This window comes from Xyrauchen texanus, chromosome 1 (genome assembly GCF_025860055.1).
Source record: "Xyrauchen texanus isolate HMW12.3.18 chromosome 1, RBS_HiC_50CHRs, whole genome shotgun sequence".
Classification (NCBI taxonomy): domain Eukaryota; kingdom Metazoa; phylum Chordata; class Actinopteri; order Cypriniformes; family Catostomidae; genus Xyrauchen; species Xyrauchen texanus.
Window position 1 is genome coordinate 26258752 of NC_068276.1, and position 11520 is coordinate 26270271.

The 11520-nt window shown below is 37.6% G+C and overlaps 1 protein-coding gene across 2 annotated transcripts; it reads left to right on the plus strand.

Moving 5' to 3' along the window:
- Positions 1–1161: 1161 nt before the first annotated feature.
- On the plus strand, positions 1162–11083 carry LOC127646690 (inactive serine/threonine-protein kinase VRK3-like). Of its 2 annotated transcripts, XM_052130507.1 has the most exons (16): positions 1162–1441; positions 1720–1830; positions 1924–2025; positions 2497–2592; positions 2704–2799; positions 2904–3038; positions 4397–4452; positions 4553–4619; positions 6257–6338; positions 7438–7540; positions 7652–7744; positions 7834–7966; positions 8046–8166; positions 10244–10302; positions 10432–10568; positions 10845–11083. In XM_052130507.1, exons 1-16 carry the CDS (start codon positions 1276–1278, stop codon positions 10854–10856), a joined length of 1569 nt encoding a protein of 522 aa, XP_051986467.1. In that variant the 5' UTR covers positions 1162–1275; the 3' UTR covers positions 10857–11083. The 2 variants fall into 2 exon arrangements, with proteins under 2 accessions (XP_051986467.1, XP_051986475.1); XM_052130515.1 differs by lacking the exon at positions 1924–2025.
- The last annotated feature ends 437 nt before the right edge of the window (positions 11084–11520 follow it).

Sequence of the window (11520 nt, forward strand, 5' to 3'; positions counted from 1 at the left end):
AGTATTATTTATATACATGTTCTTATGTATGTCTTTTTGTGTTTCTGGGACAACTGAAGGTGAGAAAAGCATGTTGCTGAGTGTATGACTTCTGTGCGACAATGAACAAGGAGGAAATATAATCTAGACATCATTTGAATAAGTTGAGCAAAAATAAATAAATAAATAATACATTAACTCATCTAAAGAAATTAGCCCTGTGAAATGGAAAACAATTTAAAGGGTTAGTTCACCCAAAATGTTTAATTCTCTCATAGTTTACTCACCCTCATGCCATCTCAGATGTGTATGACTTTCAGTCTTGTGCAGAACACAGGAAGATTTTTTAAAGATTTTTGAATATCTCAGCACTGTAGGTCCATACAATGCAAGTGAATGAGTGCCAAAATTATGAAGCTCTACAATCCACATAAGGGCAACATACAAGTAAGCCATAAGACTCCAGTGGTTTAATCCATGTCTTCAGAAGAGATATGATAGATGTAGTTGAGAAACAGATACTTTTTGAAGTCCTTTTGCCTTCACTTTCTCTTGTTTTTGGTGATTCATATGATTTGTGCATATCGCCCCTAGTAGGCAGGGAGGAGAATTTATGATAAACAAAATACTTAAATATTGATCTGTTTTACACCCACACGTATCATATCGTATTTGAACACATGGATTTATCCACTGGAGTCGTATGGATTACTTTTATGCTGCCTGTATGTCATATTTGGAGCTTCAAAGTTCTGGCCATCATTCACTTGCATTGTTAGGACCAACAAGGCTGAGATATTTTTCTAAAAATCTTCATTTGTGTTCTGCAGAAGAAAGAAAGTAGTACACATCTGGAATGGAATGAGGGTGAGTAAATGATGAGATTATTTTCATTTTTGGTTGAACTATCCCTTTAAATGTGTAATAATCGTAAGTGTGCAAGCTTAAGGGACCATGGCAAGGGGGAAAATAATTTATAACAATTACAGTTTGCACTGCCTTTAATTTATTTAATAAAATTTAACTGTATAACTTTAATAAATATTTACAAAAATGTATGTACAATTTATTGTTTCCTGTAATGCCCTCTTTTTTTTGTAGAGAAGAAAGCCGATTGCTGATTTTTGGTCCCTGCCCCGTGCCGTAATACGTAAGGTTCTAAGATCACGTGATTTGCGATAGTCACTCAACATAACAAACAGGCTGTACCTGCAGTCATAACGCGGGGAAATATCTGCATTAGAGCTCTCCTCTGTTTGGCAGGTGATCTGCTGCACATCTTACGTCGCCGTCAGAATGTTTAATTTCTGTCCGCACTGTGGCACAAAGGTGCAGCCTGGTTTCAAATTTTGTCCATCTTGTGGGGATAAACTCCCGACAGATAGTCCAACAGAACTTGAAACTTCACAACCTCCCGAATCGCTTCAGAACTCTGTGCTTCAGTCTGCGAGCGGTAGAGGAGGTAAATACAGATTCCTCTTTTAACTTAATTCACTTGCATTTATCCAGAATTACCTTGATGGAAAGCATCGCTTGCTTATTTTTATAGTTCTTGTAAATAACGTGGCGTCTGTTTTTACAGGCCTAAGTAAGTAATTAAGGCAGAGGTGTTTAATATGTAAAAATATGTGAATCTATACAAACTTGTATGCCATCTAAAGTGTGACGGAGCCTCTTTTGTAACCTTAATGCTTCTTTTAGAATTCAAAAAGCTACCAAATATGTTTTATGTCCAAGTAGACATTTCTGAGGACTCCTCCCCCTCTCCACTGATTCGCCCACCTTTGCGTACATCTCGTCGAAAGACCTTGAGTGGCACAGGCAAACCCACAGAAACTGTTGAATCTACAGGTGTGTATGAGGGCATTGTGTGGTTTCATAGTAGAGACAAAAGCTTTGTGAACATGCTAGAACCTATGTGGAAAAAAAACTTGTTTATTTCAGACAAGAAGTCTTTAACGTCTGCTCGAAAGAGAAAGGCATCCCCCCTGGTTAAAGAGGAGGAAGTGTCAAAGAAAACATCTTCAGTTATAACTCTAACCCCAGGTTAGACACACTAATGTATACTGTGGAACACATGACATTGTCTTTACATTTGGAGTGGCATGATTATTATAGCCATATGCAGGATCTTTTCTAGCTATAGGCGGTGTAAGCAGGCACTTACGCAAAGCAAGGTCGTTTTTTTATTATTATTTGGTTATGTATACTAAAAGCTGTAATTAAGACTCCAACATCCGTTATGGCTCAATTAGACGGGTATAGGGGGACCCCTTGTGGGGGTTGCGGGGGTCCTCCAAGTTGGATTTTGCTTAGGGGCCCCATATGCTCAGAAGCAGCCTTGGCCATATGCAGTAGAGCATATTTTCCTACTTTTTCCACACAGGAAATGACAAAAATTGGCATTATTGGTGGTATTATTACAAACCGGCTGCGTATTTTTCTAAATGCAAAATCAACAGTGTTTTAAGGGTGTGCGCTGGATGATTTGTGTGAAAGCCTTCTGTTTTATTGCAGACAAGAAGTCTTTGACATCTCCTCGAAAAGGATCCCCTCTGGTTAAAGAACAAGAGGAGGCCCATCAAATGTCTTCATTTACACTTCAAACTCCAGGTTCATATATTAAATGGCAAATATAACCACATTATTACAGATCTACTACTTTCAAAATCAATAGTTGTAAGGGTGCACATTGGTATATTTTTTTGTGCTGCTTTGTTTTAGATAAGAAGTCTTTGACATCACCTCGAAAACAAAAAGCTTCTCCCCAGGTTAAGGATGAGGCAAAGCAAACATCTTCTGTTCTATTGAAAAGCCCAGGTAAGACGCACTGTATAGAGAAAAACTACCCAAAAAGTGATTGGGTCAGATTTCTTTCTTGTGTTTTATGCTAAATGGTAGCATGTTATCATGTGGGTTTTTAGCTAAGTCCAAATCCAAGAAGCGGGTGTGTGCTGTTGAGCCTGTCCAGGAAGGCACTGTGGTTTGTGACCAGTCAAGCAAAAAATGGAAGCTGGTTGAACTTCTGTGGCAAACAGAAATAGACCTTACTTATGCAGGTAAGCCATTTGAATATCAAATGCCACTGCATTAGGGATGTCGCGATTACCCGACTTCACAATTAACCGCGATTAAAATGGTCACTGTTATTAAACCGTAAGAATTTGGAAGCTACGGTTAAAAACGGAAAAAACAACCATTGTTATCTATTAAATTAAAAAAATATTTTACTGAAAATTAGTCTTTCAGTGTTGCGTGTGTGTCCTGCCCTCTGCCTGGCTGGTCTGTGAAGATGTTACTATGGTAACAGAGTTCACAAGATGATTGTCTGGGTAAGGTGGAGCATGCGCAGAACTTGAACTTTCAGCGCACTCGAAACTCTCAAAATGAAAACATGGAGGAACAACAAGATCTCCCGGAGTTGTATCCGCTGAAGAGGTGAATTAAATCAGCTATTTGGGAACATTTTGGCTTTCTTAAAAATGATACAGGAGTTGTTGAAGATGGATATCCAGTATGCAAAACGTGCAGACGAAAAGTGCCAGCAAAATGGGTGAACACATCTAATATGTTCCAGCACCTGAGGGATCACCATCCAGAGAGCCCAGATGAAGATAATTATTTTACAAACACTGTAAATATTAAATGTAGTGCACTACTTAACTTTTGGTCAAGTCAAACACTGAATTGAAACTGTAAATCCGAAGAGTTGTTTTTATTAAGTTTAAAAGAGGAGTGGTTCAGCTTTATATTGTGAATGAGATGCTTACAAATAGTTTTTCCTACTTGAATAAGATTTCAGTGAGCGTAAAAGTGCTGTGATTATCCGGCTGATCATTAGATTACTCAATAAAGAAAGAAGGTTCTCCTAGCCTGACAATGTTTTATTTTAAACATATGGTTTAAGTTATAGTTGTTTTTTTGTTTTGTTTTTATTTATTGAAAGGGTATACATACTTTTTTGTTGAAAAGTTACAGTACGTTTTGGTGTCAGAGGGCAGATACAGAAAATTGCAAAAACTTAAATACAAATACTTAACGTACTTGTTTTCAACTTAGACATAGGAATGTTAACTGCATGTCCTAACGAATGCTGCAATAAAACTTAAGTTGTGATATGTTTTTGGAGGTTTTTAATTGGTACATTTGCAGATAATTGTAGAAATCGTGATTTTTTTTTTTTTTTTATCAGAATATAATCGTACCATCCAAAAATTCACATTGTGACATCCCTACACTGCATGCAAGTAATTCATGTTGTGTATTAATGCAATGCAATGTGTGTGTGGTGATGGTGGGGGCAGGGGGTAGGATAAGTTTCAACCTGAGGTAATGAAAACAAAGATAACATTAATGCAATAATTTAACTCCCAGTGCCTTATAAATCTGCACATTTTCTGTCTCAATTCTAACCTAGTGTGCCAGGCAAATCAACACTCAGACTCAAATGGATGCAAGCACATCTTGAGACTGGTATGTGCCATTTTCACATAACCGAGTGAATTTATATAAGCATGTTTCAGATGTTATTTTTATAAGCATGTTTCGGATGTTTATGGCTCTTCTTCCTCAGGGTGCTAAAGAAGGACAACTGTTCAATGAGCAGAATTTCCATCTGAGAGCAGCAAAACCTGATGCAGGTTAGTCATTTTAGCATTTACATGGGGTATATACTTTAACAGACCCCGTTATGCCCAGTTTGGATATGGGCTCATTTCAAAAGTTTCCTCTATGTTTTGCACTTATAATCTGCTTGTGCTCTCTGGCAGACAGAAAGGTGCAGATTGCAGTTAATAAAATGTGTCAAGTCATTTTTATTTATCGTTTCAAAGCAGCTTTACAGAAAGTCATGCATTGACAGAAAATTAAACTCGAATATCTATGAAGTATTCGTCATCATTGTGTAGTTTGATAAAATATGATGGTAAAGTGTGTATAAATATAAATAAGTAAATGAAGTTGGGACAGTATGAAAATTTGAATAAAAACAAAAAGGAGTGATTTGTAAATTATATTTACCCTTTGCTGTATTTAAAGCACTACAACTAAACATAATTTGTTTTAACTTGTGAATTTAATGTTTTTATTTTATGTATAGTAATTTCAGTTTAGATGATTGCAACACAGTCCAAAAAGTTTGAGACAGGGGCAATGACAATAACAATTTGACAAGTTAAAATAACGATGACGATGTGAAACAGGAGATGTTAAACAGGTGAGGCAATCGTGTTGTAGTTTATAAGGAGCCTCCAAAAACAGCCTAGTCCTTCAAGAGCAAGGATCATTCAAGAATTGTCAATTTGCCAACAGATGCTTCAGCAAATAATCCAGCACTTTGAGAACAATGTTCCCCAAAGACAAATTGGAAGGATTTTGGGCTTTTCACCCTCTATAGTACTCAAAGTTAAAAGATTCAAGGAATCTGGTCATATCTCTGTGCGTAAAGGGCAAGACGAAAACCAATTCTGAATGTGCGTGATCTCTGATCCCTCAGACATCACTGTCTTAAAAACATCAATCATCTGTAATGGATATCATGAACATGATCTTGGATTACTATGTTAGTCAACACCACTCGCCGCTGCATCCACAGATACAAGTTAAGACTTTACTATGTAAAGCAGAAGTTCTGCATCAACACTGTCCAGAAGCGCTGCTGAATTCTCTGGGCTCGGTCTCATCTTCGATGGAAAGTAAAACTATGAACTGTAAGATGTCATGACTAATGTCTTTTGAAGTCCATCCTAGATTAACTGCAGAAAGAAATGTGTGGGAAAATCTCTTGAATGAGCTTTAGATGAATGGACAGTGTTTTTAGCTGCAGTCCATCCTCATACACTGTACACTGATTTTCAGTATGAATCTGAAGCTGTGAGATTTCAAGTTCATCGCAGCAACAAATGGAACTTCAAAACATACAGAAGTTCACAGGGGCTGTTTGATGTTTCTGTCTTGTTTTCTCAAGATCTCAGTTTAATATGAGATATATTTAATAACTCAGAATAAGTGTAGTAATGGATAAAACGATTAACTGCATAAACATACTGTATCAAATGTACTTTAAAATGAGGGGGCTTACCAAAATGTGCCAAATAGCCCAATAAAGAAACAAACTGTTCCTTTGTAAAGAATGACTGTGAACTCTGTACAGGGTATTTACATGGGGTGTTCCCCTCAGGTGACGAAGGTTCTGTCCAAAATATATGTTGCTCAGCCAGAACAAAAATGTAAGGGAACATAGCTCCTTAACAAAATGCATGTTTTTCTGTGTCACTAGTGGACAAATGGTTGAAATTACACAAAATGGACTTTCTTGGGATACCATCCTGTGTGGGATTTGGACTTCATGAATCATACAGGTGTGTGGATTTGTATCCATCTCTTCCCAAACTTTTAGATAAAAACGATATTATCCATAGTGACCTACAGTGCATGAATTACAAGGTCATTAACCATGATGAAGTGCTCAAGAGCACAGCGGTTATCAGGCTCATGTCATTCACAACTGTTTGCTGACAATTTGTTTGTATTGATAATTGATAATGTATTGATAATTTTATGTTTAAATTGATAATCTTAGGGTCTGAAATTTAGGGGGCTCAGGGAAAAAATGTCACCAGTGTTGACAAAAATGTCTTTGGGATGGGGGAGGGGCAATGCTCTTGTAATGAATTCTGCGTTTTATTTGTAACATCTGATATAGCTCTATTATAGTCATAGTTAAACATATAATATATTAAAATATAAATTTTTGTTGATTTAATTCTTGGGGTAAGAGGTTAAAAATTAAGTATTTGATGTATACTCCCGAAACACAGTTTGTTTAAATGGTTAGAAAATAATATGCCATCATAAGGGTAGAAAATGCCCACAAAATTAAAATCCAGGGGAAAAATATTGCCCTATAATGCAAGTTATTTCTGATACTGCTCTTGATACAACATCTCTATTAGTGATGGACCAATATATCGGTAAGGCCGATTAATTTGCTGATATTTGTCGTTTTTAAAATGATCTGCATCAGCCGGTAACAGTGTTCACTTGGCCTATAAACAAAAGTGTCAACTCCCTTGTGACAGATCTAAAATCTACCAATAGATTTGTTAATGTATAGAAAACTATTTCTGTTTTCAAGGTATTCTTCAAGATAAAGTGAATTTGAGTGAAAATTTGTTCGTGTTCGTTTCACTTTTAAAAATTGTGTACCGGTAAATCTGATTAGCTGTTGTTGAATTTGTTTTATATAGATCAGCATTTATATCAGCCATCCTGCTCGCTAAGATATCAGTTTTGACATCGGCCATTGACCACTAATAAGTATCGAAATTATTAATACTTCCAAGATCGATCAGCCCTTCCCTGCTAAAGAAATGACCATGGGTAAAAAATATGTAAAAATTAAGCTTTGTGCCTGAAAGAAAATACATTGTGAGTCTGACACTATACACTTCTATGTAGGTTTTTAGTTTTTCCAAGCATGGGTGAAACTCTACAGTCGGTCATGGAGGAAGGGACTGGTTCTCTGTCTGAGAAAGCTGTTCTGCAGCTGGCATTGCGACTAGTGAGTTTGTAATTTATAGACTTTAATCTCAGATGTTTTGCAATTTCCCTAGTGATACTCAGTGAGAATGCTGTAAATAGCACTTCATGTTTAAGTGTGTATGTGTTGCAGTTGGATTCACTTGAATTCATCCATGAGAAGGAGTACGCTCATGCAGACATACATGCAGGAAACATCTACATTAACACTGACAGTCACTCAGAGGTCAGTAAACATGCCCCTGATGAACTGAACATTAGACTGCTCTACTTATTCAACTATTAGTGTTCAGGTTTGTGATTTGTGTCTTTCAGGTTTTCTTATCTGGCTTTGGGCATGCATTTAGGTTTTGCCCAGGTGGAAATCATGTGGAGTACCGGCAGTGTAGCCGCACTGCTGACCAGGGTAACATCAACTTCATCAGCCTGGATTCTCACAAGGGTGCTGGTAAGTTTTGCTTACAGACTTCAGTCATTACATTATTTACATGATCTGTTTAAGAGAGCAAAATGTTTGTGTTTTGTAGGTCCCTCTCGTCGCAGTGACCTGCAATCTCTAGGTTACTGCATGCTGTTCTGGATGACGGGCACTCTACCCTGGAGTCACCTCACTCACACAAGCTCTACTATTGCTACAGAAAAGGAGAGGTATCTAACCAAAACCACAAACACAACAGGCTTATATTTTCTTGGAAATTATTTGGTGAACTCGTTAAATCTCAGGGCTGGAAACTGGAAAGTTTCTGGTTTGATTCCTGTCAAGAATGAGCCATATGCAATCAGCATAATGCATTTGGGCAAAACACTTCAGGGTTTTTTTTTCCCCGGTGGTCTGTCCTTGTAATACGTTTTCTGTAGGTCCCTTTGGATAAAAGCATCCGCTTAATGCCTACTTGACTTATAGAGTCAGGTCCATAAATATTGGGACATCGACACAATTCTAATCTTTTTGGCTCTGTACACCACCACAATGGATTTGAAATGAAACGAACAAGATGTGCTTTAACTGCAGACTTTCAGCTTTAATTTGAGGGTATTTACATCCAAATCAGGTGAACGGTGTAGGAATTACAACAGTTTGTATATGTGCCTCCCACTTTTTAAGGGACCAAAAGTAATGGGACAATTGGCTGCTCAGCTGTTCCATGGCCAGGTGTGTGTTATTTCCTCATTATCCCATTTACAAGGAGCAGATAAAAGGTCCAGAGTTCATTTCAAGTGTGCTATTTGCATTTGAAATCTGTTGCTGTCAACTCTCAATATCAGATCCAAAGAGCTGTCACTATCAGTGAAGCAAGCCATCATTAGGCTGAAAAATCAAAACAAACCCATCAGAGAGATAGCAAAAACATTAGGTGTGGCCAAATCAACTGTTTGGAACATTCTTAAAAAGAAAGAACGCACCGGTGAGCTCAGCAACAGCAAAGGACCCGGAAGACCACGGAAAACAACTGTGGTGGATGACTGAAGAATTCTTTCCCTGGTGAAGGAAACACCCTTCACAACAGTTGGCCAGATCAAGAACACTCTCCAGGAGGTAGGTGTATGTGTGTCAAAGTCAACAGTCAAGAGAAGACTTCACCAGAGTGAATACAGAGGGTTCACCACAAGATGTAAACCATTAGTGAGCCTCAAAAACAGGAAGGCCAGATTAGAGTTTACCAAACAACATCTAAAAAAGCCTTCACAGTTCTGGAACAACATCCTATGGACAGATGAGGCAAAGATCAACTTGTACTAGAGTGTTGGGAAGAGAATAGTATGAAGAAGGAAAGTAACTGCTCATGATCCAAAGCATACCACCTCATCAGTGAAGCATGGTGGTGGTAGTGTCATGGTGTGGGCATGTATGGCTGCCAATGGAACTGGTTCTCTTGTATTTATTGATGATGTGACTGCTGACAAAAGCAGCAGGATGAATTCTGAAGTGTTTCGGGCAATATTATCTGCTCATATTCAGCCAAATGCTTCAGAACTCATTGGACGGCTTCACAGTACAGATGGACATTGACCCGAAGCATACTGCGAAAGCAACCAAAGAGTTTTTTAAGGGAAAGAAGTGGAATGTTATGCAATGGCCAAGTCAATCACCTGACCTGAATCCGATTGAGCATGCATTTCACTTGCTGAAGACAAAACTGAAGGGAAAATGCCCCAAGAACAAGCAGGAACTGAAGACAGTTGCAGTAGAGGCCTGGCAGAGCATCACCAGGGATGAAACCCAGCGTCTGGTGATGTCTATGCTGTCCAGACTTCAGGCTGTAATTGACTGCAAAGGATTTGCAACCAAGTATTAAAAAGTGAAAGTTTGATTTATGATTGTTAATCTGTCCCATTACTTTTGGTCTCTTAAAAAGTGGGAGGCACATATACAAACTGTTGTAATTCCTACACCGTTCACCTGATTTGGATGTAAATACCCTCAAATTAAAGCTGAAATTCTGCAGTTAAAGCACATCTTGTTAGTTTCATTTAAAATCCATTGTGGTGGTGTATAGAGCCAAAAAGATTAGAATTGTGTCGATGTCCCAATATTTATAGACCTGACTGTAGTAATTTGCTCTACATGCTTTTATGGTCATAAAGAAATGCCACTACTGAATGGTTTAATGTATGAAAACGCTGCACAGAGACCGTTAATTATGTGTCTAAGTTTTCAAAGAAATAATGTACAGGAAAACTGCATTTTATGTTTTTAATTTGAGTCAAATATGTTGTTCTACAGGTGTAATTCTGATATCGCTGGACTTGTGAGTTTCTGTTCTAAAAAGAAGAAATATTCAAGTGAGCATTCATGTTTTATGCTGCATATATTTACACTGATTTGCAGCAACAGTTTAGATATGCTTTGTTTTTATTAATGATTGTGTGTTAGTGTGGTAAAGCAGACCTTGGTATTTCTGTGTAATTTAGGTGCATTACTAGATTACTTGTCTAATGTGATGACCCTGCAGTACACTGAGCAACCAAATTACTCCCTTCTGAAAGCTGGTCTTCATAACAGCTTGCTGAAGATGGGCGGGAGTCTGGAGGAACCATTGGATCTGCAGGTAACACTCATTCCAAATTATATACTGTACATAGAAGGGCAAATCTCACAAAACCTGTCAAGAAACATTTTTACATTGTGACGTTATTTTCATGAGTGTTATTCACATTTTACCCCCCAATTTTCATTACTGCCGTCAGTAAAAAGGATGGTCATTATGAAGGCATAATAATTTTTTTTTATTGATTTGACAGTTTTTGTGAGAATCATCCACAAATATTCCTATTTATTGTCTGCATATTAATTTTGGTCTGTTTTGGTTTTCTTGTTTTCACAGGTGAAACCATAATGGGAAGAGTAAACAAACATTTGAATGTAATTGCTTTTAGCAGATGTTTTAGGTAGCTTTTATGTTTTTAAAGCAACTTTTATTGCTGTTTTACAATTATATTTTAATGCAAACTTTGCTGGTTTTATTTCACTCCGTTGCGTATATGTTCCACATGCTGCAATTAACATACCGGTTAATTTTAATAGCTGTAATTGTTTTTACTTGGAAATAAATAAATAAATAATTTGAGTTGCAAGTGTGACTTTATTGCTTCTTTTTTTATTATTATTTCCATTGATGTACATTTTTGAACTTTTTTTTTTTTTTAAATCCCCTTTTCTCCCAATTTGGAATGCCCAATTCCCACTACGTAGTATGTCCTCGTGGTGCACGGTGTCGCACCTCAATCTGGGTGGTGGTGGACAAGTCTCAGTTGTGGAGGGTCATGCTACTCTCCGCGACCCACGCACAACTTGCCACGAGCCCCATTGAGAGCGAGAACCCCTAATCACGACCACGAGGAGCTTAACCAATGTGACTTTAGCCTCCCTAGCAACCGGACCAATTTGGTTACTTAGGAGACTTGGTTGGAGTCACTCAGCTCACCCTGGATCGAACTCATGACTTCAAGGGTGTTAGTCAGCGTCAATACTTTTTTTTTTTTTTTTGGCAGATTTATGAA